Genomic DNA, 27,357 nt, shown 5'->3' with positions numbered 1-27,357 from the left:
AGGTCTGTCTCTCCTTAGTCTAGGAGTGAGTGAACATTTATTTAACTCTTAGCAGATATTTAGTTGTGGCAGGTATGTGGCAATTTAACCCCAGAGAACAACTCAGCACCAGGAAGCTGCCACCTCACTGCCCCTTCCCAGTGGGATGGGGAGGAGGAGCAGAAAGAAGTAAAACCCATGGGCTGGGATAAGAACAGTTTAATAACTGAAATACAGCAAAATTTAATAGTACTAATTATAGTAATTGTAATGAACAGGAGAAAGGAATGAAACCCAAGAAAGACAAGTGATGTCATTTGTCACCTGCTGACCAGTGCCCAGTAGCAGCTGGTCCCTCCTGGCCAACTTCCTCTCAGTTTCTATACTGGGCATGATGGTCCATGGTATGGAATATCCCCCTGGCCAGTTTGGGTCACTTGTCCTGGCCATGCTCCCTCCTGCCGGCTGACAGAGACTGGGAAATGGCAAAGTCCTTGATTTAGGGTAACACTGCTTAGCAACAACTACAACATCAATGTGTTATCAGCATTATTCTCATACTGAACCCAAAACACAGCCCTGTGTTGTGCTACTAAGAAGAAAATTAACTCTATCCCAGCCAAAACCTGGACACAGAGGAGTGGACAGTACCTCATGCCCATACGGAGGTCCTTGACTCCCAGTGGCATTTGGCAATTCCAGTGCAGCTGATGGGGCACTGCAGCCCTCACCCTGCAGCTCATGTTGTTGCCATCAGTCATTGCTAGCAGCAAATCCACGGTGTGTTCCACCTGCACTGCTGCAGAAAGGCTTTTAGAGTCATTTCACATCCTGCCTGGAGGTCACATTCAGACCTGGCACGTGCACATGGATTTGGGGCACGCTCGCTTACAGCCAGGATGAACACAGCTGCTACTGGCAAAAGCTGGGAACAGCAGAGTTACGAACTGGCCAGAAAAAAATTCAGCCTTTCTTCACGTGGGGAAAATAGAAAAAGAAACAAAATAGAAAAGAAAATAAAAGAAACCAAGAGAACCGGTTCATCGGGTGGTTATAAGTAGCTAGAAACAAAACCCACAGACACTTAAAGCTTGTGCACAGTGAAGTTCTGGGGCACTCACCTCCTGTTTTTGTTTCAATTAAGACAAAAGCAGGGTTTATTTTCAGATCTGTATTAAAAATAAAATACCAAAGGCCAAGCTGCTGAGCCCTGCAGTGTGTGGGCAGGGAACAGCCACCCAGTGAGCTTTACTGGTCTCACTGGAGGCCACCCTGCTGTGTGCAACTTTCCCACAGCTCCTGAAAACCCCACTCAATCTTGCATTTGCTGCAGCAAGGTCCCACCTCCACTGCCAGAGGAAACTCTCCACCCTCACAGTTGTCTCATCTGGTTTTCTTCCCTCCATTCCTGATTTCACCATGTTCACATCGATGTTTCTCAATGCTCCACAAAACAGCTCCAGAGGCATCAGGGTTTGCTCTTTCTTGGGAAGGGAGAGGGATCATCCAACATATTATTTACAGAAAGAAACAGAAATGTGATGGAGCAAGGTCCTACCTGCCCAACCTGCCACGTACAACGGAGAGGAGAAACTCTCCTGCTTGCAGGTTACAGGTTGGGTATTAAATACTCAGCATCTCTGTCCAGTACAAAATCACTTTACACACACTGCACTCCACCTTTAGTTACAGCTGGGGAAGCCTCAGCCTGCTGGGGCAGAAAATCAGAGCAGGCAGGAAGAGCAGGCAGGAAGAAAAGGCAGGAGAGGGTTGGGCAAGAGCACAAAAGCAGCAATGTAATGAGTCTAAAAGGAAATGAATGCAGCTCCTTGTCCCAGCCCCACGAGTGTCCCTTCACCATCAGGAGTGGGTCCTACAGGGGTGCAAAGCAGCTCATTCCCTCAGCCCAGCTGCCAAGCAGGGGATGCTCCAACAGCAGCCACCTGTGCCAGTTCCTCTGCCACAGGTGGGCAGCAGGCACCCAGGCTGGGGCTCAGCCCGTGCCCACCACGTGCCATGGGCTGGCATCACATTGGAGTCTCCTCCTGGAAGGATCCAGGCAGGCCACAGGTCAAGAGCTGCTCTGCTCATCGGAGCCCATTGGTTTTTAGGATGCCTTTTCAGTTTTTCTTACAGTTTGATGACATCAACAAAGAAAACAAGAGCTGGAACACGCTGCATTTTGGGGCATTTGAAGACCATATGGTGACCTCAGCTGCTGGGACATCGAGTGCAGTGGCACAGGTTGGCACACCCTGCTGAGCTCCCCAAATCATCCCAGGACACCTCGCTGCATCTGCCACCCAGCCCCTCTATCCATGGCCAAGCAGCCCTGCCAGCATCCAGCCCCAGCTTCGGGCAAAGGCAGGCATTTAACAGAGTTATCCTGAGCTGCACCAAAACCCAGCTATATTCCAATTCCACAGGTCCTCCAGACTCTCCATCTTGACCCTGGATGATTTTAAAATCACCATGTGACCCTTTTTGTACCTCCCACCTGAAAAACAATGTGAGGTAGGGCCAGCCAGAGCACAGAGCCTTCCTTCCTCCTCCCCATCAATATTTTATCACAGCAAACACCTGCCACGAAAACAAGCCCTGGGAGAAACAGGAGGTTCGTGGAACTGCCTCAACAGCAGCACAGACACCACAGGAAACAAAACAACCTGCACAGAGAAGAGCAGAGCCCACAGAGCAAATGTTTGTGTGCTCCAGGGACAGGACAAATTCTGCTTTTGCTTACACAAGGGTGTGACTGCTCTGTCCCCACCAGTTTCAGCTACAGCTTCTGCAAAGGGCCATGCAGGCAGTGCAAATCCTTTTCCAAATATGCTCAGTTTTGGGGGTTTCATTGTAGTCAAAGACAGGAAAGTGATTGGCTGCATGGAGTCACCAGTTCACAGGTTTGGCATCAGGAATGTCCCTGTGAAAGCACTGGGATCCACAGCGAGATGGTGCATGAGGACAAGGGACATCGAAGAATAAGAAACATGGGGAATCCTTCATGTTTTCCTCTGAAGGATTCAGATTCAGCTTGCAAGAGGTGACCAGGCCCCCTTGCCCAGGTACAAAGCAATCATCACCTTTTCTTTTCCTTTTAACCTTCGGAGAACAGAGCCGAGACCAAAATATATCCACTGCTACCAACTTCTCCAGAGTCAGGAGCTGCATGGGAAACATCCTGACTCCTGAATTTCATCCATGAGACAAGCACTCCTCGACGCCAGTGCTCCCGGGGTGACACCTCCAGGGAAGCACCATTTGTTTATTACAGAGCATGCAGGGATGGGAGCAATTGGAGGTTATTATTTCTATTGGAGATGTGATTTCAGGCTGTGAGAAAATTTTAGGCTGCACAAGCCTGAAATAACTCCCTAGGCCAAATTTACAACCGGTAACAGGCAGAACTATCATACTCACTTGTCATTTTATTAAAGGTCTGCACGACCCCTTGACCTACACAGGCTCTGGAGCTGCCAGCCCAGGAACTGAAAGCAGAGCTGTCAGAGAGGCCAGGCTCCTTCTCACAGGCTTAGTTTTGTCTCAGTATGGATTGAAGGCACTAAACACCACGGTGGGATGGCTTTTCTAACAGCCCCATCTCCCCTGAGGGGGACACAAAGATGCTCCGAGGGCTGGAGCCCCTCTGCTTTGGAGCCAGGCTGGGAGAGCTGGGGCTGTTCACCTGGACAAGGCTCTGGGGAGAGCTTAGAGCCCCTTCCAGAGCCTAAAGGGGCTCCAGGAGAGCTGGAGAGACACTTTGGACAAGGGCCTGGAGGGACAGGACAAGGGGGAATGGCTTCCCACTGCCAGAGGGTGAATTTAGATAAGATACTAGCAAAGGTTTTTACAATGAGGGTGGTAAAGCACTGGCACAGGTTGCCTAGAGAGAACGAAGATGCCCCAAGCCTTGAACCCCAAGTGTTTAAGGCCAGATTGAATGGAGCTCCCAGCAGCTTGGTCTCGTGGAAGGTGCCCATGGCAGGGGGGTTGGACTGGGCGACATTTAAAGGCCCCTTCCAAGCCAAACCATTCCATGATTCCATGATGCAATGCACATCCCCGCACCTCACTGCGGTGGGATGCTGCAGAGTGCCTTATTTAGTGGCAATAACCCCTCCTGCCTCTTTGCCTTTCCCATTCCAGCTGTCCACCTTGGTGGCTCCCCCCAGACTATTGGCATATCTGGTGTTTGTTGGACAAAATCCCAAACGCTTGAACAACGTTATATTGAAGGATGTGACAAACACCAGATTGTGTTCTGTTGATTAGGACACTACACACTCAGCAGTGCTGGTAGGAGGCCGAAACACCACAGCATGTTTTGGGCAGAAACCTCAGAAACTGGAATTTTACATGTCCCAGGACACAGCCTTGTAACTGGGGCCATTTCTGCTCGGTCCTGAGGAGGCTGCAGGCAAGGACTGACACACAGGGACACCCACGGCTCACATGGGAGCCTCTTCTTGGGCCCATCAAGGAGATAAGAAAACCCCTCTTGGTTTAGAATGTTTATTTCACCTTGTCTATCAAAATAAAACCGAACATGAAGTTGTGGTCATCGACTGCACCAAGTTGATCTGCAGCAGGAATTGCCCTTATGTCTGTGACACCCACCCTCCCCTGGCTGCTTGCAAGGACAGAGCCTTCTCCGTGAGCTCACTGTGCAGTGTGGGGACAGGACTAAATATTACTCCACAGGAAATATTGAGAAATCCAGTCTCTTTGGTGAAGTGATCCTTCCTAAGCACAAAAACCACACGCCCATGATTGATGGAGCGGCTCCCCTTTCAAACAGTCAGCTCATGCAGACAATCCCAAAAGCCAGAAGCAGAGCCCAGAACGAGCACGTACAACTGCCTGCAGAGACAAGGGTTAACAATCTTATCTGGGGTCACCAGAAGAAATTCCAAGTAAAACCCACAGCACGCAGATTTCCTGCTTTCTAACCCAGTGCCCTATTTATACCTCTCTTTCTTCACAATGCCAGTGACAGCCTTTTCCTCACTCACAGGCATGTTTCCTGCTTTCTGAATTGTGACTTTCATTTGTAGCTCATTTCCATAACCTCCGAAATAGAGTTTCAGTGGAAGTGTTAAATGTACTGATAAATTCTTCATGAATCTTAAAGTTATTGGCAGAGAGAATGGGGGCAATTTACCCTGTACCAGTCAATTGAAAATTATATATTTCAAAACCCTCTAATGGAACGCAGCAAGGTTTAACTCTGACTGATAAAGCAACGCCTTCCTGAGGATGAGGCCAATAACAGAGCCTATTTCCAAAATGCAAAGTCCCCAGTGTGATGGCAAACAGGCTCATCAGTGCACAGTGACCTTCACAGGCATCAGTCTTTATCACAGAGCACAGAACAAGCTCGGAGATCACGTGCAGAGCAGCACCCAAACAGCCCTTGGTGTTCACTTCTCCATCCCTCCGGCCTCATCCCACAGCGTGGGCAGCAGGGACAGGGAGAGGGTTCTGCCCCTTTACTCCTCTCGCATGAGACTCCACCTTGAGTGCTGTATCCACCCCAAAGTAAGGCCCCAAAGTAAGAAGGATGTGGAGGTGCTGGAGTGAGTGCAGAGGAGGCCGCGGAGATGATCCAAGGGCTGGAGCCCCTCTGCTCTGGAGCCAGGCTGGGAGTGTTCACTTGGAGAAACAAAGGATCCAGGGAGAGCTCAGAGCCCCTTCCAGGGCCTAAAGGGGCTCCAGGGGAGCTGGAGAGGAACTTTGGATAAAGGCATGGAATGACAGGGCAAGAGAGAATGGCTTCCCACTACCAGAGGGCACAGGCAGGTGGAATATTAGGAAGAAATTCCTCCCTGTGAGGGTGGGGAGGCCCTGGCACAGGGTGCCCAGAGAAGCTGTGGCTGCCCCTGGATCCCTGGAAGTGTCCAAGGCCAGGTTGACCAGGTTGACCAGTGGAAGGTGTCCCTGCCCATGGCAGGGATGGAATGAGATGAGCCTTAAGGTCCTTTTCAATCCAAACCATTCTGTGATTCTGTAATTCCATCTGATGAGGCTGCACCTTGATTAACAAACCATCATCTGTGTGCTCTTTGCCAGGAGCATGGCATGGTCCAGCTGCTGCCACTCCTCTGGTTTCTCTATTTTAAAAAGCAAGAGAGAAAGAGGGGAAAAAAAAAAAAAGGAGAAAGAGAGAAAAATGAGTGTCATCTGACCCTTATCCCTGCCAAAGCAGGAGCATCTTCAAAACCACTGGCTGAACAAGTTGCACTAAATAATTAGGACACATGGGGGGACTAAAAGTAAAGAAAGACTAAAGCACGGATTTGCTGCAACGTTTCCACTTCGCTGGAGTCAGAAACAAGACACAAGGTGCCTATCCTGGAAAACCAGATGGGGTGTGACTGAACAAAACAGTATGGACAGGAGGCAATCATGGGAAGAAAACCCACAAAAGTCATCGTGACTTATGTGAGAATCTGAAGGTCAGACATGGAAAGGGCAAAGCCAGGGAGTGCTGGGGATGCTGTGGGCTCAACCTGAGCTGTGGGGAAGGTAAGGAAACAGGGGGTTAGATCCACTGGCAGGAAAAGCATCCAGCTTTTCTGATGGAAACCCCATCAGACTGCAGCCCACCTTCCCTGGAGGGGATGCAAGAGGGAGAAACCAGGGACTGAGGCATTTGAAATGATACCAAGTGCCAGAGCATCCTTTAGGAGCAGCCCAGGGCAGGCTGACAGACCCGGGGGGACTGTGCCATCCCTTCCATCACTCTGACACTGGAGGCAACTCATTCAGAATCACCCCGGGACAGCACAGCCCCGACAACAAAAGCCACAAGCACGAGGTCCCTGTGATCAGAAGAGGAAGCACGTGGTGACACGTCCCCCGACAGAGCAAGCCCAGAGCAAGGGGCACAGACCCTGCTGCAAGGCAGCTGCCTGTCCTCACCCTTCCTAGAAAGCTTCCAGAGGTCACAGACCCAAGCACACTTGTCACAGTCAGGTGTCACTGAGGCCAAAACAGTGTTAATTCCAAAATGGAGCTGAAAACGTTGATATGAAGCAGAGGAATGAGGGAGCAGGACTGGACAGGGCAGCAGCCACCTGACCCCAGCAGAGCTGCTCCCAGCTCCCGCTCTCCTACAGAAACACACACAGCTCCCTGCCCCATATAAAATACTTGTGCATCCTACATAATTTAGAATCCTATTAAATAACTTGACTCCCTTATTTTTCATAGCAGCAAATTCCATGAATTTTGCATGGAATAAAAATTTAGCAATCATAGCAGTTGCTAATTTCTGTGCTGTGCTCAGAGCAGCCTTTCACTTCCCCATAATGATTTTAAAACATTATCCTGCTGTTTCCTTTTTTCTATGCCTGGCATTGAAGAGCTCTGCAAACTATTTGAATTGCGCTGCTCTGAAAAAAAAATCCTGTAGGGGAGGAAAAATTAAATTCAATCATCACTCTACCCTCTGTGAACTGTGAAAGTCTTGGGAACATGAAAAGGTGCTTTCGAAAGGATGTTAAGCATTCAAAAGATTAGACAGCAATGTGCAATTAAATGTGTTCCACAACCCTTTGTCAGAGTATCCAAAACCTCACTTCTGCATGAACTTCAAATCCTCCCACTGGGAGCTTGTTCAAGTGGTTTACTTTAAACCTGTACTTTAGATATTCCATACCTTTCACTTTTATAATTCTTCAGCATATGCTAACACTGGCAGAGTTAATAGTAACTGACTAATTTTAAACCCTGTGATTACTGGAGCTGATTTATATAGTAGCTTCACTTCACAATACTGCGAATCAGGCACGCGGTAATTGCCAAGTTCAATTTTAGCTCTGTCACACTGAAGCATTAGTTTTTATGCCTCAGCTGTTGCCTCCTCCATGCTATAGAGGTAAGTTGATAATGCAGTAGGTTTTGCTGTTAAATATCATAATATTATGATACCCCATGTCAGATTCTTGCAAGCTGTGTGAGCTATGCATCATCTATTAACTAAATACTTTTATTAAGGGAATGGTTTGAAAAGATTCCTATTCTAATTTAGCTCAGAACACTGAATACTGGAAAGGGTGGGGGGGAAATGCAGTGATTTAATTCACCACCAAAAGTGACTTGGTGGAGAGAAGCACTCATCATCATCGTCATCAAGGAGCTGTGATAGGAAATGTGAAGGACTTAAACTAAAGCCACTGAACACAAACCTTCCACCTGAGGCCCCTCACCCTGACCTCAGGCCACAACCTCCTGAGGAGCAGTGCCAGGAGCTGTTTCATCCTTCAACACCAGGAATGTTGGGGCTGCAGGTCCATGTCCCACAGCAAGTGGCATCTTGATCAAAGTACGGACATCCCAGGGAAAGCTTCCCTCCCATCCCCGTGGATGCTGCCGGCAGGGCTCCTGGAGCCTGATGCAACAAGCAGAGAGGAAAAGATAGAGGAGATGGGGACACCAGAGAGCCTTTGCTGAGAAGAGGTGGGGCTCCACAGTTCAGGGACGGGCTGCACTTGCAAGAGGAATGAGACTGTGCTGCTGAGCTGCTGCTGCTGCCTCGCAGCTGAACCAACACACACAGCTGGGCATTACCAGTAATCTCTTAATAGCACTTAAATCCACCCATCTCTTGGGCTTCATGCTAGAAGATTTTCTTTCTTTTTTTCTTTCTTTTTTTTTTTTCATTATTAAAGTCTGCTCATATCAAGTGTGACAAATGTGGGTAAACTGGAGCTTCTTTCCTTCCCATTCACACATTCCTTGGTGCTCAGGATCGGTGAAGGTGGGAACACAAGCTGGAGCCCCAAAGTATCAGAGAAGGCTCTGAGGACAGGACACAGGCCTGGAGACGGATCTGGGCACCTCCTCTGTGCCAGGGGAGTGGGGTCTCTGTCCTGGTCCAAGCTTGATCTTTGCAATCCTTTACATGGAAAGAGCAGAGTGCAACAGAAAGGTCTCCCTGCACAGCCAGGTGCTCACCACTGTTAGACACCGCACTGACCTCAACCGCTTCCTCCCCTGCACAGCTCCCTCATCCCAGGCAGATGCAGAGACACCAATCCGAGCCAACACCCTGTGGGGGCTCCAGGGACCCTCCTCTGATGCCACCACTCAGCAGTGACTTGGCCACGCACTGGGGAAATTCCCTCTGTCAGCACCACCCTTCCGTGAGAAGCCCCAGTTTTATGGACACAGGACAGCTGTGCAGCCCATGAGATTCACCAAAACCATGGATCTTACTCCAGAGCCGAAGCTCATTGCTTAGGAACTCAGCAAAACCCATGGGGACAGTGGTTACCAGTCCAGTGGCCACCTCTCCCATTAACCCTTTCACTACTGGAGCAAGGCAAGGAGCCTGAAAATAGGTAAATTCCTCTTCTACTATTTTTTTCCACAGTTTTCCAAAAGGAAAAGAAACAGACAACATGCTAAACAGGGAGCATCCTGCAAGCCTGGAGAGCTGGAGCTCCATTCTGTCGTGGCTCAGAGCAGTGCCCAGGGCTCCCACAGCACAGGCAGCATCCTCCTCCCTGCAGCCCTTCATGTGAGAAGCTGGGACACCTCACACACAGAGAAAGAGGAAGGAAAATGGGGGAATTTTGCCAAGTGTGTGGTCACTGGGAGGAAGGAATAGGATTGATGAATTTTTCAGCTTTGATGATTTTGGTAAAACCAGAGCCACGTGCCTCAGAATGCTTCAGGAACCCACTCCACAAATTAATCAACCACAGTGCCCAGGGATTCAGAGGTGGAATTGACTCTTTGATGGCTGAAGTCACATTTTTGCAGCCCCCCAGGGCTGTCTGACCAGTGCCATTTGTTTCAGAGCCTCTGCCAAGGGCAGCAGCCTGGTGCAAACCACTGGTGCCTGCATCAGCCTCTGTGTAACACAGCTGGAGGATGCTGATGGCATTGATGTTCTCAAGGTCTTCTGAAGCTAAAGCTGAGCTCAAACCACACTTTCTCACTTGCATCACCTCTGTACTTTCTTATGATTATCTGATGATTGCCCAGAGTGCAAACTCCCCATCAAAGCCACATTTGAGGCCACAGCCTCAGCTGCAATCTCACCAAGCCAGGGCTTGCAAGAACATGGATTTCCCTGGCATCAGGACAGGGAGGACCAGTCTGGTGTCAGACACCTGTCCCAGCACACAGGGCAGGGCCCTGCTCTCCTCTGGGGTACCATGTGTCCACACTGGTAATGCAGAACTTCACAGCACTGGGATTCTTCTGAAAAATAACCCTGGAAAGAAATTTCCTGGTAGGAGTATGATTTCTCTCTCCCTTAAACACCCACACATCCACACTCTTTGTCCATCTCAGATATATCTTCTAGGAACCATCCTAAGTGCCCAGTAGGACCTTCTTCAGCTGCAGCTTCAAAACTCTGCTGGGCCACACGTCATTGCAACAATACCCAACACCCGAGCTCCTGAGTTGACACAGAGCTCTGTACCCACAGGAGCCACAGAGGAAGCCAGCAGAGCTCATCTGTATCCTCTGCTCATGCAGAGCTGGGAGACTCCACAGCCACCACTGCACATCTGCCTGCAAAGCAGGCAGGGAGGTTTGCATCCTCTGGGTACTTCCTTGCCAGAAATAATGGTTTGGGTTGGAAGAGACCTTAAAGCCCATCCAGTCCCACCCCCTGCCATGGGCAGGGACACCTTCCACTGTCCCAGGCTGCTCCAAGCCCCGTCCAACCTGGCCTTGGACACTGCCAGGGATCCAGGGGCAGCCACAGCTGCTCTGGGCACCCTGTGCCAGCATTTTACCACTGTCACTGTGAAAAAAACAAAACCAAACCTACCTTATATCCAGTTTAAATTGACCCTTTTTTGGTTTAAAACCATCACCAACAGCAACAGGCCCTGCCTAAGTTTGTCCCCATCTTTATTGGCCCCCTCTAAGAACCGAATATGCAAGAGCTGGAGCTTTCACAGCATTTTACCACCCATAATTTCATGGCTTCGCACCAGCTATGAGCTCTGTTTCACTTTGGGACAGAAAAGGGGCATTGCCACAACCAACACGGGAATGCTGCATCCTGGGGGAAGCTGTGGAACAGAGCTCCAGAGTCCAGAGCTGCCCCAGCAGCACATCCCAGCCAGCCCTGCACAGAAAACAGCCCCTGCTCACAGTGGGGAGCTAATCCCTCCAGCAGGATATCCAAGTCATCCCCACCCACGTTTTATAATTCGCAGATAACAAACTAAATGCAACATTAAGCTTAAAATAAAAGCATTGGCACCTTTGCACAAAGACATCTGGGCTTCTCTTTCTAATGCATTTAGCTGCTTTTTAAGAAAATATCCTCATTATTTTCTGGGAAGGGAAAAGAGGCAAGCAGGTGGTCCCTGACTGCATGTGTCATGTGTCCCCTGCCATGCTGTTCTGTGGCTGAACAGAACATTTACATGGGTCTGAACAGCTGCTTGCAATGGGCATGGGGACAGCAGAGCCCCCAGCTGCTGTTCTCCTCACACCTGCTGTGTTACACAGAACCACGGAGTGGGTTGGGTTGGAAGGGACCTTAAAGCCCATCTCAATCCACCCCCTGCCATGGGCAGGGACACCTTCCACTATCCTAGGGTCCTCCAAGCCCTGTCCAACCCAGCCTTGGACACTGCCAGGGATCCAGGAGCAGCCACATCATTGGATACTGCTGGAAAAGCAGCCTGTGCCGAGTTTTCAGCAGCCTCAGCTCCCACCCTGTGTGTGTATCTACAGCTCTGGGAGCTGGCTCTGGACACGGGTGCACAGGAGCCTCTGGTGCTCACTCAAGGCACCTCACACACCCCAGAGCTACTGATGCAATTCCTGACACACCGAGCACCAGCAGTGAGCGCTTTCCTACTGCTTCCCATTTTCCCATCACAGTTAGGAAAAAAGCAAACCAAGAAATCCCCCAAACTGCAAGTGTCTGCTGTTGTTCAGATGAGCACATAGAAGTTATTTCACCAAAGTCTGTTTACTCATGTGCTGACACATGGAGAGGCTTTATTTAAAGCACTGAAAAGCTTCTTGGCTGCCCTCCTCACGCTGCCCAGTGCCCCCCAGTTCCAGATGTAAATGTGAAACCTATTTGTGGGGGTGAGATGCTGCATCACTGAGGTGAGTGAAGGGAGGAGGGAAGATGAGGAGCATGAAGAATTACATCAAGAACTGGCCCCCAGAGACCTGTGTGATGCACATCCCCACATCACACTGGCAGCTCCCAGCATCCAGCCCCGCTGGGGTTTGCTTGCTCCAGAGCAGGAATTCATTTGCACTCAACTAATGTAAGCCCAAAGTGCTTTCAAACAATACTCCTCTAACAGAGACATTATGAAAGCCATTATTCTCCTGTTTAGAGTCAAACTAAGCAAATACAAAGGTAACTTTATTTTAAACAAACTACCATCACCACAAACAATGGATACCAAATGCTCTTTTCCAATATACAAGGAATTTAACTTTCATTTTTGCTCGTCTTGAAGGAGTCAAGAATACCAGCTTGGCAAACACCAGCTTGTGCAGGAACACGATGAAGAAACTGGAAAACACTTCCCTCCAAATCTTCCTCCTTAATGAGAGTTAAGGAAGTCTAATAATACATTTAATTTCAAGATCTCTTTCCTCCTGCTTTCTAGAGAAGCATATAATCCAATGACACACCGAAACAAAAAATTCTTTCTTTCTAAATTATTTTTAAATTGTTCCCAGTTATGTTCTTGAAAGTATTCCCAGTTGTCTGTGACATTATCAGGCTTCCTACCCACCCCAGCAGCATCCTTGAGGATTGGGAGGGGGCTGTGTTTGCTGCTATGGCTGGATAAATCCAAAGCAGCTCAGAGGGAGCAGATTTGCTCCACAGGGAACAAGCCTGATCCCGGTGTCCTCCATGCCACAACACTGCTTGTCCAGACCACCTCTGACTTCAGCCCTATTTGACAGAGCCCAGAACTCCAGGTCACACCCAGCATCAGTCACCTGGCACGTTTACCTGTATCCAGGTGATTCCTAAATGTCAGTTTTTCTCAGCAGCACAGAGATACCTGCAAGCTGCTATCCCAAAGCTGCCGCTGCTACCACTCTTTCCATGCAGGGAAACTCAGAGCTCAGGTGGGCACAGGTGGGATGAAAAGCTGGGATGACCAAGCCATGCCCTCTGGAGCGAGCAGTCCCAGGGGAAGACTCCAAACAGAGCAGCAGGTGGGAGCTCTTCACCAAAACCACCCAAGTGGCTTTGCACAGAGCTTTTCCCCCTCTCTGCCATGTCATGGATGCCATGGGCAGGGCAGAGCTCTGGCAGCAATGCCCAGCCCTGGTTTATAAAACTCCTCCAGGGTGGAGGTTCCACCACTGCCCTCCTGCCCTCCCAGCAGCTCTTCCTGCACCTCAAGGGCTTCATTTGACCACGGGCAACACGGAGAAGTGAAGGTTATTCCTCCCACCACCAGGACAGTCGCTCAGTGCTGATGCTGAACCTTGTTCCAAATACATCTTTGGAATCAGAATCCTCTCCTGCAGCCCCAGCACCACCCAGCACACGCTGCTGGTGCCAGTCCCAGCACTGCTCCTCGGCCCAAATGGCAACGCTGCAGGTTCAGTGTTCCTTTGAGGACAATCCTCTGGATGCTGGGACACCTTGTAGGAACACCCTCTGGAGTCCCACCATCCCTGTCCCCATGCTGGAGGATGCATGCAGATACACCAGAGGGTCCAACAGTTGCTGGAGGCTACCAGAACATCCTCTTTAACCTCCAGTCCCACTGCAATGCCACCACAGAACCCAAACAGTGCCAGAACACCCAGACAGCTTTGGCTGGATGTAGCCCCTGAGCCCCAATCCACAGCTGTGTCCATTCAATGCCATCCCTAGTTTGAGAAATGGCATTTCTTAGTGGGAACTCGAGTGCCTCATGGAAACAGGGTCCTGCACAGGCAGGCTGGTTGTTGCAGAGCATCTCACAGCTGTGCTGCACTGCAGCAGGAGCACCAGGCCAGATTCCCCCAGCCACGGAACCGACCTGGGCATCCTTTAATTCTGTGGCAGTGAGGATTAACTGGACACTGCAACAGTTGTAGATGCCGAGCAATCTGAAACCTCCATCAGCCTTACAAAAGCTAATTTATTATCATTTCTGCTCTGAGAACAACCTCTGCCTTCATTTACACCTTCACCGGCTCAAAGGAGGTTTCAGAGGTAAAACCTGGACAAATTTTATCAATGAGTTCAAATCTTGAGCTTAATCAGAAGGAGGAATGGATTTACCCTAATCCCCTCCAAACATTCATCAACATCACCTGCCAGCTCAGCAGGATTTAATCTCTTTTTAATCTCTCAAAAGCAGTAGAGTGGATGGGGAAGAGGTTGGGCACACAGCAATGGTGGATCTCTCTCTCTCTTTTTCTTTCTTTTTTGAGAGAATCCTGGCTGCCAAATCATATAAAGCAGCACTTGGAAACTCATTAGGATTTAGCTAATATCATGTCCCAGGTGAATAACTGGTTTGGGTAGAACACTATCTGGCTGAGGAGAAGAGGTGCCCACCCCGGAGCCTTGGAGGAACACGGTATCTCCATGAACGTGCTCCGGGAGCTCCAATTCCACGAGCTGGCTGGCAGCAAGCACAGGGACTGCTCAGGCAGGCTCTGCCCTGGACTGAGGGCAGGGATGGGGTGGAAATGCACCAAGTGGTAGCAGAACCCTCCCAGAGCATCCACCCACACCGCTACAAACCCGTGTGCTGAAAACGCAGCTTTGCTCCGCAGGTACCGCGCCCTACAAACAGCTCCAATCCCAGCCCTGAGCACCTCACAGGGAGCTCTCCTGCCTCCCACTAAAGCTGCCAGTGACAGTGGCAACGCTGGCTCAGATGGCCGGGGTTGTCATGGCCAGTGCCACCCCACCCCTTGGCTCAGCAGCCCAGGGGACCCCTGGCACAGCACAAGGCTGGTGGCAGCGGAGCCGGTGCGGGGGCGAATCCGATCCAGCGCCTTTGGGAGCCCCCGGATCGGAGCGTTAGCGTGTGATTCGAGGTTTTCATAACACCACTGAGCGATTTTGGCAGAAACAATTGGTATTAGCAAGGAAAAGGAAGCATCAGGAACAGCCGGCAGAGCAAAGAGACACCTCTCGCAGCAGCCCCCAGGCTAGGGAGAAAATAAATAGCAAATGCAACAGAAGCAACACTTGGACAGCAGAGAGGGAGAGGGGAAGCCTCCGCAGGGGGAAGCCAAGCCCAAATCGTGGCTGAGACGAGCAGGGAATTAAACTTTCCGTTATCACCTCCTTCCCACCCAGCTTTGCGCTTCACCAAGGCGCTCCAGTCATGCCTGCCACACTCAGACATGACCAGGGCTCAAAGCTGAGCCTCACAGGGCTCCAGGGCTGTGAGGGATGAGCAGCTCCCACTAACTGTGGGGCTCCCCAGAGCTCAGGCAGGGACACAAGGCATGGAGCTCACCGGCCAACCAGCCCCGCAGAGCCTGGCTCTGTCACTGCGCCCAGCAATGCACGGCACTCCGAAACCTTCAGTCGCACAAGTGTCTTCATTTTTAACTCAGCTCAGCCTGGTGTTGCTGGGTTTCACTCTGGGAGGTTCTGTTTATCACAGAATATTCCGACTTGGAAGTGACTTTCAAGGATCATCAAAGTCCAACTCCTGGCCTGGCAGGGGAACAGCCTCAAGGAGCCCAAACCAAATCCAGAGAAGCCCCATGGAAGGCTGGATCATCCCACTGGCCTCGTTAGTGGCTCCACAATGGCCGAAGGGATGAAGCCCCCAGTTTCAGGTGGCCAAGCTGGCCCCTGTCCTGCTGTATGTCCCACACTGCCATCAGAGAATCAGAGAACCATAAAGGTGGGCAAAGACCTCCAAGATCATTGAGTCCAACCATCAACTCAGCACCGCCCAGGCCACCACTAAACCATGTCCCCAGGCACCACATCTCCACGTTTTTGGAAGCACATGCCCACACCCAGAGAGCAGGACAGCAACCAGCAGCCCTATCTCACGGCTTCTGAGGACATCTGGTCCCTCGGCACTGCAGCCTGGTGTCCCAGGGACGGGAAGAACCCCAGCAGCTCTCCAGGAGCCTGTGGGTCCTGCAGCCTTCCTGCTGTAACTGTGCTAAGCAAGGAAGCAGCCTGTTCTCGAGACCTTTTTGTGCCAAGCAGAGCATCCCTTCCAAGCTGGCACCGTCCCCATGCTCATGGCACGGTGACAGTGACACAAGCTCAAGCCCCAGATCCAGCACCAAGCTCTTCCTGCCTCTGAGCTATCCAAGATTTCCATCTCTGGCAGCAAATGAGAAGCTCCAGTTGAGCTTCATCAACATCCTAAGACAATTCCTCAAAACACGAGGATGTTAAAGTTCGCATTTCCCAGGGAATTCAAGCAGTGCTTTCCTGAAAATGGGAACTATCCGTGGCTTCATGTGCAGCTTCTGGAGGGCAGCTCTGGATAGCAGGACTTAAAATCTAACTTGATCAGGAAAGTCTCCATGATAAACTTGGATTTTCCTGCAATACAAGGATCCTGGCTTAGAATCCAGTTTGGGTTGGAAAGGACCTTAAAGATCATCCCCCTGCCATGCACAGCACAGGAAGGTGAAGGAGTGGGAAAAGAGGATGATCATTTTGTGCAAGGCTGCCCTTGATTCCAGCTCTTTACGACTTTCCTCTCAATCTTGCACATTGTGACCTTTCCAGGCAAAAAATAAAATTTTTTTAAAATATAATAAATAAATAATAGGAATGCATGCAGGGAGCGGATGCCAGAGCCAGCTCTGGAGCCTGCAATCCAGATCCCTGCTCCCAGGACATATTTCTAAATCTCAGTCAATACCACATGTTTTCCAAGGAACGAGGCATTTCACATTTTATTAATTCTAACTTAAAGCCCTTTTTATTGCAAAGTTTCTATTTAGCATTTGATTGCAGCCACCACCACTGAGACTCTCACTGTATTAGAGCAGAAAATCTATTGATATTTTTCTTTCCTGCCATCTCAATCCCAGAAGGTGCTATTGAAATTAGCTCAAATACACTTCCAGAGGTCCCTTGCAGCCTGAGCTGCTTTCTGATTTTTAACATGTATTTGTTTCTTTGGTGTTCTCACACAGACTTGGTACCCCACTTCCACAGGTGATTGAAGCTCCATGTTGTTATTCCCACCAGGATTTGGCCTCTCCTAAAAAGAAGGCCAAACATGCCGAACAACTCACTTAAAGGCCTGCAAGTTTACGAAGCTAAAAAGACCATTTCAGTATTTTTCCCCTTTTCAAAGCCCAGCACTTAAATGGAAAAACCAACTTAATAGAGTGTTCAAACCACCACCATTCTGATCTGATTTAAATCAAATGGTTAAATACTCCACATGTTTGGCACAGCCAGAACTATCTGCTTTGCAAACAGATGGCCACCCACTATTAATTTGCCACCTTGACACAGAAATGCAGGTTGTCAATTAATTAAAAAACAAATGCCAGCAGTCTTCAGTTCACATTATGACCTGCAGCCTTTCCTCTTTATCTTAAGTGGAGGAAAAAAAATTAGATATATAAAACTACCACCTACTAACGCAGACTCTTGGCACGTAATAAATGCTGTTCTCAGCTTGAACAGATTTATCAAGTTTAAACCACCATGTCGCCAGCATCCGTCTGGGGTAGAGGAGCCCAGACCATAATTCCAGTGTCGGTCCCTAAATATCCCTGGATTGAAGGCTGACCTCACTGTCTGGCTGCAGGGCCAGACCCATGGCGCTCGCTGGAAGGTTTTTCTTCAAGGGCTGTTTGATCTTCAATCAGCAATGCTTATCAGTGCTAAAGTCTGCCAGCCATTCCCAAAAGTTTGATATTTTTAACAGCACATTCTTCTTCTCCTTTGAACGCCATTTAGAGACAAGATAATGCAGCAGGGGAAAAGTTGCCTTCCTAGGCTGAGCATGGACAAACAGAGCAGGATCCGACAGGGGGGGCATATTTTCCAGCGCTACAAGCCCCAGTTTCTGTGCTTTATGTCCCACCTCTTCCCAGTACTACTTCTTCTTCATACAGTATTCTAATACTTTTTTGGGCCATTGCATAAGCTGAGACAAACCAAGATAATTCAGTTAGAAGTCACTAAAGTTTTCGTACATTTTATTTCCATGCTGTCAAAGTTTCTCCTCTTTTTGTTGAAGACTCCAGGGCACGCTGCCCCTCTTCTGACAGTAGGGACTACAGATCTAATTCCCTAAAAATACATCATTCTTCCACTCCAGGCACAATGTTCTGAGATGGCTCAGTGTATAAAGTCCCTCTGTTCAAGGGAGCACCCAAGAAAACTGAGAAGCAGGGAAGGGATTTGTTATTTGTTGATAAAAATAAAAAAATATGTTAGGGTTCAGTAACTGTAAGCAATGCAACAAAATCACAGAATGGTTTGGGCTGGACCTCATGCCACCTCCTGCCATGGGCAGGGACACTTTCCACTAGCCCAGGTGGCTCCAAGCCCGGTTCAACCTGGCCTTGGGCACTGCCAGGGATCCAGGGGCAGCCCCAGCTTCTCTGGGCACCCTGTGCCAGGGCCTCACCACCCTCACAGGGAAGAATTCCTTCCCAATATCCCATCTCACCCTGCCCTGTGGCAGGTTAAAGCCATTCCCTGTTGAGCTGTAATCCAGACCCATGTCCAAAGTCCTTCTCCAGCTCTCCTGGAGCCCCTGTAGGCCCTGGAAGGGGCTCTGAGCTCTCCCTGGATCCTTCTCTTCTCCAGGTGAGCACTCCCAACTCTCCCAGCCTGGCTCCAGAGCAGAGGGGCTACTGCCCTTGGAGCATCTTTGTGGCCTCCTCTGGACTGGCTCCAGCAGCTCCACGTCCTTCTTACATTGGGGGCTTTCAGCAGCCTGCCCTGCACCCTCCCACAGCACCACAAAGGTCCCTGGGAGCATCTTCCCCATGGCACAAAGGAGAGGTGATAGTGGGGTGGAATCAAACAGCTCATCCTTGACCAAGAGTTCAGCTCTCAGGGGAGAAAGGAGCTCAGCCTGCACTGCTGGAACAGGACTGAGCTCCACCAGCTCCCCACATGGACCAGCACCACATGAGGCTAAGCTCTCCACTACCACAAAGTCCTCCCCCTCGCAGCAGCATCCTTCACACTAAAACTGTTGCATTGGAGGGTTTTCAAAAAGCTTGACAACTCCCAAAGAGCCCACACAGCCCTACCACCTTCCCAGGGAGAGGGAGATGTTCAGGAATAAACTGCTGGGTGACCCTGGCTGGAATGGTGAAACTGTTACATCGGTATAAACATGGAGATCCACATCTTTGGAAGAGAGAAGCCTTTCAGATGTCCCAGGCTCTGCTTGCACTTCTCCACGGACCTGGATCTCCTGCAAGGGATGCTCAGAGTGGCTCAAATTAATCCTAAAATAACCCCCAAATATAACCCCAGAGCTGCTGCTTCTGGAGAGGGAGATCTAGGCCATTCCTGAAGAGGATAAAAGGCAGAGCCATGACACAGCTCTTATCTCCCAGCCTTGGCCACTGGCAAGAACAGAGATGGAGAGGAAGATGATTGTTTTTTCTAAAGTGGAGAGGAAAAGCACCCTGCACAGGCAGACAGCTGGAAAGAAAGGGGATGGAGCCTCCCTGACAAGCCCAGACGGGGATGGAAACTCTGACTCATCGGTAGGTTTTGTGGGAAGAGAAACCTGCTAATGTGATCCAGCTAATCCGATAAAAAAGTGCTCCTTGCCACTGGGGGTGGAACAGGATCCATGGGGTCATGGGGAAAATACAACCTGGGTGACAGTGAGGATGGTGGCACATCACCAGAGGGGAGGGTGGCACATGCCAGGGCTTGTCCTCCACCTCCCCTGAGCACCACAGTGCCAGGGCTGTCCCAGACCTTCTCCTCGAGGCTGAGGGTCTCTGCTGCCTGCAAGATGATGCTCGTTAGGAATGGGGAGACGAGGCTCAGGGCAGAGCTGCAGCAACTTCTGCCACCCACCCCACAGGTCCTCAAACTGTCACCCCCCTTTTCTAGCACCTGTGAGGTCATGAGATCCTTAGGAACCCAGGGAAAAAGGCAGCATGAGAGCAAGGGGCTGAGTCCTCAAACCAACAGAAAAGAATTAAACCTTCTACATTTTAAACACTGGCAAAATTCAACCTCCTGTGTCGACGTCCAGCCCAGAATTAGAGGTCAAGAAGCTGCCTCGGACCAAGGCTGGCCCGATTTCTGCAAGTCAGGTTCCTCTGGAGCCACGTGCAGCTACCAACACAAACCAGCGCCCCAATAACCTCTCCATAAGAACAATTCCTGGCCCGGGGCCCCGTTTAACACTTCCCTCCCGGTTCCCTTCACCACAGAGCCGAGCTGCAATCTCACAGTCGTCAGGAAGAGATTTAATTATATCTGCAGAGGTCAAGCAATCCATGCAAAAGATGAGGACGGCGGAGAGAGATTCTGTGGCACAACGCAAAGATTTCGCCTGCAGCACCGCGGCAGCCAGGGCCATTTTTCAGGGAAGAAATGGCATCCGTCAGAACAAAACCTCCAGAGGGAAACAATAGGAAAAGGTATGGGGGAGGCAGACAATTAATATATTTAAATCTGGTCTTATAGCTGCAAAATCAGGCAATTTAATGCCATTTTCTACCAATTTTTTTCCTGTTTTTTAAAGGGTGGTGTGATCAGTGCTTGTTCCAGTAAGTTTTGTTGGGAGATTTCTTCCTGCTGAAGCTGAGCTTTGTAGCCCCAAGTATCCACTATAATGACATGTACAATATATAATACATCATATAATTTAGATCATCTATTAGATAACAGCTAATTTATATACACCGTAGAATACAGTATATGTCACATATAATTTATGTGCAATATTATAGAACATACATTATGCATTATTTAATTATATTAAAACGAGTGTAAAATCACAAAGGTGGAACATTAGAGCTCCAACCTCCAATTAGGGATTAATAGTATGAAAGCTCTAATCACACTAACACTTCAGCCTGACTTGAGGAATACTGAATCAGAGCTCAAGAGGAGGCAGAGGTGCTGCTGCATGACAGTTCAGACAGAAGCCTCGCACTCACCGGATGGAAAATTGTCAGGAAAAACACATTAGCAACACAATAACTTATTTTTAATGTGGAGCTGTTAGGAAAACACAATTATATGCTTCATTTATACTGCGAGATATAACCCAACTTACGGTAAAAGCATTTGGGGCTCATTTTGTAAAAAAAAAAAACAACAGAGGAGCACAAACGTAATAGGGAAAAATTGCACCTCAAGGGGAAAACACTCCCCCCTCCCAGTGAGGCTGGTCCGTGGTGGTGGAGCATCCTCACCTCACACTCCTTGTACCCAGCAGGAAAGAGATGCAAAGCGAAGGCAGAAGGAAAATAGAGATTTTTCTGCAAATGCTGCAGAAATCTCACAGGGGTAACAACGACCCCCAGGAAAGGAGCTGGCAGTGCCCACCCTCACAACGAGGAAAAGCTGGAAGAGCTCTGCAAGGTTCCAGGTGCTCTCCCACTGCCCTGGCACGAGGATCAGCCGTGCACTCCCCAAGTTATAGGATGCTCTGGTCTGTTACAAGGGAAATACAGTTTATTCATGGAATGCTTTCTCCATTACAGATGCACAGGCTGATCCTGGTGCCTGCTGCAGGCTCAGAGGTCCAAGCACAGAGCTGTTCATGGATTTACCCTGCAGTCACGGTGATGTAACACCCACAGGCTTTGGAACACTGATTCAGGGGACAATCATTGATTTGAGGAATCATAAATAAATCAGAGAAACTTGTACAGTTTTGATCCTGTATTTTTTGTCTCGTGATGTCTCCTCTGCTACAAGGACTTCCATGGATCAGGCCCTGGACAAGGTTATTCAGAAGCAGCCCAAACAAACATCTTGTTATACACAAGTCAGACTGGTCTTCAAAACATCTCCCATTGTTCCCAAAACAACCAGATTAAAGCCTCCCTTCTGTGCATGCAGAGAGAACAACATTTTCTATGAATGGATGGACATTCATTATTTAGTTCCCAATCCCTGACTTAAAGCCCAAGGCAAAAAATGGAGCTTCAAACACTTTCTGCTGAGCAACCCATCAAAGACCACTCTGGAGAACGCAGGGTTGTCCCACTGAGTAGCTCAAACACTTTTCAGAGGAAGCCCTTGCCTACATTCAGGGCCTAAAAGAAAAAAAATTGGAAAAAAAAAATCTACATTTGCAAATCAACAGGAGCTGCCTGCCAAATGAGAATGAGATGGGCCCCAAATTAAAAATCTGCTGGACTTTGTTCTCCATCCAAAATCCTCCATCTCCAAGGAAAGATTTATGCTACTTCAAAACAGAGTTGGCTTCGGAAGTAGGAAGGGAAAGAATGCATTTTATCTTCCAGAATGGCAAAGCAGTTCTGGAACAGGGAAAAAGGGACCATGTTTATCACTGCAATGTACAATTTATTGTAAAAGTCAAAACAGAACATTTCACAGAAATGCATTTGCTACATCGACTCGGGCTCGTACCAGCTCAGATCCCATTTCTGAAGGGTTCTTAAAAGAAGAAGAGAGCATTGGTTGCAGATTAATACCCATCACAAGACCAGTAGATTTTAATTATCCATAATTTATGACAGTGTATTGGCAAAATAATTGTTGTCAATTTATCAGCCTAAAAGGCAAGAGACAGGGTGTGTTTGGAAAGGCAAAGCTGCAGCATCCTACTAGGAAAATTTGGGGAGAGGTTTGATGGTGCTGATGAGTCCTACAGAAACGCTGCAGGGGTAATAACAGGGCCCCCCAGCACAGGGGCTCCCAAGGACCATGGGCACTCCCAGGGTCTCACAGCAGTGTGGATTTGGTATTCCCAGGCTGGGTCCTCCTCCTCCTGCCCCCCATCAATCCCCATCAATTCCGCTGGTGGGAAATCGAGCATCGTGCTGACCCAGTCTGATCGTTGTAACACCAGAAGCAACCGGGAAGAATTTATATTTAAATTTATTTCTGCAGGAAGAATAGAGATGATAATTCACTCCCCAAAGATGCCCCTGGGGAGCAGGGAGCAGGATCACTCCTCCTGCATCACAGCATCCTTGCACAGCCTGCATGAAAGAGCGCAGGGTACCGTGCTCTGGCAGGATTCCTGTCACAGGCCTCCCTTGCCAAGGCAATTTTGCCTGGGCTGAGAAGGAAAAACTCCCTGTTGAATTTTGTGGACCCCCCCACACAATTTAGGATCTAGGAAAAACCCTTCCATGCTGGTGCATCAGCCAGCACACCAGATCCTGGTGCTAAAGCTCTGCTGAGAGCAGAACAAGCCTCGGTGTTACTAAAATGCACATTTTTTTACCATGGTTTACATGTTGTGAAATACAGCTGCAGAATCTCCCTAGAGGTCAAGTGGGAAAAATCCCCACATTTTCTCAAAGCACTTGGAGGGATGGGAAAATGCCCCAAAAGGGGCAACACCCCCTTAGGTGGTGCAGGAACAAGGTGCTCTCACCCAAAACACCAGCACTGTACACAAACAGCTCAAAACCCTGTGAAAGCTTTCCTGACAAGCGAGCAGGAAGGGATCTGCAGCAGGTACCAATGCCCCAGGAAAAAGGCCAGAGAGGACAGAAAAAGGGCTTTAGACACAAATGTAAATGAGGAACCCAAAACAGAGGTAGGTGATTCCTTTAGCAGCGCTCAGGTGGCCGATGACAGGGACGGGTGTCACAGGTTGGATGAGGGCTCCTCACACTTTCAGCTGAACCTCCCCAGTCCCTGGTGGTCCTGTGCAGACACCAGAGGTGTTCCTGCTGCCCCAATGATGGAGCAGGTCCTGGATCCAGCCCACAGGATGGAGGGGCCAGCACTCTGAAGTGGGAAATGCTCATTGCAGCTTGTCCTCTCAGGTGGCTCTTTATCACCCCCACACCTTGGGCTGAGCACTCTGCAGCCCTAAAAATCCTGCCAAGGAGCTTCAGTCCTCCAGGCTGCAAGCAGCAGCTCCCTGGGCGCCAGGAAGTTTGGGGCCGGCTCCGCTTCCCAGCTCCATGGCAGGCTGCTCCGTGCAGGATCACCAGTGACAGGGACTGGTTTATACAGGGAGCCCTTTTCACCGGCTCCGATGCCACCAGCACTCCTGATCCATCAGATCTCCTCACCAAATGCAGTCAGCAGCAGGGAGGGCTCCTTCTCACCCTGCCTGATGGGGCAGAAGGGCTCTCGTTACCCACTTGTGGGTGTCCAGCCCCTCACTACCTTCTCCATCCCTCCCAGTGGCCAGCCCTTCCAGGGAAACCAGGGGTGCTGTGGAAGCAGTTAAAGAAAGGGTGAAAATGCCCTCATTCTGGGGAGGCCTCTGCTGAACACACACTCCCATTTCATTACCCCTCTAAACATCCCTTGTCCTTTCAGAAATGGAAATGCTGATATGCAGTAGGCCCCTGTGTAGCTGCAAAGAGGAATTGTGGCTGACTGCAGCGTGCAGGCGAGACTGGAGACCTCCCGGTAACAATATCATGTCCAGTAAGTGCACAAAACAATTCCATTAACGTTTCAGGCTGCTTTGGGCTAAGGCAGCTCACGGCGATGGCAGAGCTCCGCCGTGCTCCCAGCGAGTTATTTATGCACAGTGACACTGCACAGCCCAGCTTTGCTGCCTCCCCCTAAAGAAATAAATAAATAAATGAAGGGGAAAATCAAAACAAAAGAAAAAAAACCTGAACAAAACAAGCCTTTTAAATCAACGGGCTTTAGAGCCCCCCCATAAACTCAGGGAAGCAGGAGGACAGCAAAGAGCCTGTAAGTTTTCCTTGCCCAGGTCCTTCCTAGAGATGGATTTTGTCCGGGGTATCTGCACACCATAGTGGGAGAATTCTGATTTTTCCAGGCCACCCTACCCTCCTCGGTAGCTTTTTAAGTGGAAATGCTTTGAGGCAGACACTGTCTCAGCCCAGCCCTGGGCTGAGCCACCAGCACCGGACAGGAGCAATGGGGTTGGGACCGGTGTGAGGTTCTGGAGTTTCCCAGTATCCCATGTGGCTCCAGGAAGCAGGAGCGCTCAGGAAGTGCTCTCCATGGCAGGCACAAGAGAACAGCAGGCTGCTGGTGATCCTCGGCTGGGTCCCACCCCGCACCTGCCGGAGTTATCCGAAGGGAAAGCAGCAGGAGACACTTCCTCCTGCTCCACGGTCTGATGCTGAAGTTACAACCCTTATACCTGCAGTCTGTCAGGGAAACAGAGTCAGCCCATTTCATTCCTGGCTTCATTCCAGCGGCCTCATGCCACAGACAAACGTGCACGGCTGTGCATCAGCAAATGTCATTTGATAACTCAGAAAAGAAAAGAAGCGGGGAGGGGGGGGGGAAGCGCCCTGACTATTAGCAAAGGGTAAGTCACTTCCTTTCTTCTGCCGCTGCCTTAAGATCCTCCGTAGCAGTGACAACAGCAGCATCTGGTGGCAGTGGTCAGTACCTGGGGTGCTCCTCTCCGGTGTCCCATCCACCCCGGCCAGCACCAGCACCCATCGCACCCGCCGGGGCTGAGCTCGCTGCATACCCAGAAGAGGCGACTTCCTGCAGCCTCCCGGCAGCGAGGACCTGTGGATCAATTGCGACCGCCTAATCCGGGTCTAATCTCAGGGATTCAGGCCACGGATGAGCTGACGACGAGGGGCCCCGCGCCCCAAAGGCTCGGCCGGGCGCTGCCGGGGGGACACGGGACCCCGCAGCCCCAAGCCTGAGACACTGCGAGCACGGCCTCGAGCCCCAGCTCCCGCACAAAACACTGGAAGGCAAAGTAAACCGTGTTGACATCCAACAACTTCTTGGTAAAACCGAGTTCCGAAAGCCAGCAGGATTTGGGGGCAGCCGCAGTTGCCAGTGGCACACGCTCACATGATCCCAGATTTCTGCTTTCACACACTACGGGCTGATGTTTCAGCTGGACAAATGTCCTGCTCCCAGGTGAAGCAGCTCTCGTTAGTATTGTAAGAGCATATTTAGTGTTTTAAGAGCAACGGTGATGACAATAAAACACTTTGAAGCCAGCAGTACGCACATACAGGCGAAAACAACGAAAGTTGTTTCCTTTCAGTATAATCCGGCATCTCAAAATAAACGAGAACTGTTCGGTTTGCTACAGCTTAATAAAAAGAGATAAATAAGCCAAATGACAGCGAACAGTTAAATACGTATCTTGATACATAAAGATTAATTAGCCGCGTCTGGGAAGCCAAACACCTTTCCCTCTGCTTGTGTCTTAAGAGTTTGATCCCAAAGTATCACAACAGTGAGGTGAGCCGAGAGCATCCTGAGCTGCTGTACGGACGCAGGAGAGCATTTTCTCCTTTTATTAACTTTTTTTGAACGCAATTACCCGAATTTGGCCCGGAAGGCAGCAAGGATTACGTCTGGGATGATCCCAGTCCCTCCAAAGGGATCTATATCCCACGGCTTTGTAGCTGAAAACATCAGCGCTGTTTACCCACACCGACCAAGGCGATGCTCGCAGAGAACTCCTTATCCCTGAAGTAGCATACATCCCCTTCGCTTCTCCTTCTCTAGGATGAGAGAAATTTCCTACAGCACCTCCGCGCTCTCAAATATCCCCTGAGCATCCCTCTCCCGTTACAAGAGCAGGGTGCTTCGCCTCGCAGCTGCAGCGAGCGGGGAAAATGCGAGTGACGGAGGTCTGGGGGCACACGGACACCCCCAGCCCGGGGATGGTGCTCCCTCCGCAGGAGAGCGCAGGCAGGTAGGGGACGGAGGCGAGGGACGGGGCCGAACCCCGCTCGAGAGGAGCCGCGACCCGGCCCGGTGGCTCCGCAGCTCGCGAAAAAGGTGCAAAACAACAACACGGCGAAGAACAACAGGAAAAAGTACCCGACAACAATCGCAACAACAACCCCCCCAGCCCGCGCATCGCCCCGGGCCGAGCGCTCCCGGAGCCGAGGTTAAACCGAGCCGGCACGGACACACGGACACCGCGCTCGGCTCCCGGCCCGCCCCGCCGAGCAGAGCCCCGGGCTCGGGCTGCCCCCGCCCGCTGCGGGGCGGCCCGGGACCCCGACGGCTCCCCCCGCTCCGCTTCCAGACCACTTTCAAAATTCCCTCCCGCAGGAGCCGGGCGCCGCTGGCACTTTCCGTCCCCGTCCCCCGCTCCCGTGCCCGCGGAGCAGCGGCGGGACGCGCCGAGCCCGGGGACCCCCCGCGCCCCCCGGTACCTTGTTGCAGTGATAATAATCCAGCGGCCCGAGGCAAGTGGGGTCCGCGCCGGGCAGCGAGCCCACGGCGGGGGGGGCGGAGGGGTAGAACCGAACGTCCATGCCGGGGCTGCGGGCGGCGGCAGGCGGGGGCTCCAGCGGGCATGGACCCGGCTGCGGCGGCGGCGGTGCCTCTGGCGCGGG

General features: G+C 50.4%; 1 protein-coding gene and 1 long non-coding RNA gene across 3 annotated transcripts in view; one reads left to right on the top strand and one right to left on the bottom strand.

Annotated features, from left to right (window-relative positions):
* Positions 1-27,357, bottom strand: part of TOX2 (TOX high mobility group box family member 2) — a 150,381-nt gene that overhangs the window by 121,618 nt on the left and 1,406 nt on the right. The window contains exon 1 of one of the 2 annotated variants that reach the window (XM_042050708.1): positions 27,175-27,349. The exons of the other annotated variant lie outside the window; for it this stretch is intronic. Coding sequence (XP_041906642.1) covers positions 27,175-27,276 — 102 coding nt within the window. The 5' untranslated portion in view covers positions 27,277-27,349. Of the gene's footprint in view, positions 1-27,174; positions 27,350-27,357 lie in introns of those variants that run through there. 2 annotated transcript variants of the gene reach the window in all.
* Positions 354-9,234, top strand: LOC121675348. The gene is made up of 3 exons (XR_006020061.1): positions 354-560; positions 2,869-2,874; positions 9,224-9,234. It is a non-coding gene; the product is annotated as an uncharacterized LOC121675348 (long non-coding RNA).

This window comes from Corvus kubaryi, unplaced genomic scaffold (assembly GCF_017639235.1).
Source record: "Corvus kubaryi isolate FWS band 111438036 unplaced genomic scaffold, C.kubaryi_AGA036_p1.0 134, whole genome shotgun sequence".
NCBI lineage: Eukaryota > Metazoa > Chordata > Aves > Passeriformes > Corvidae > Corvus > Corvus kubaryi.
The sequence above is the reverse complement of the archived record's forward strand: the minus strand, read 5'-3'. Positions and strand labels throughout refer to the sequence as shown.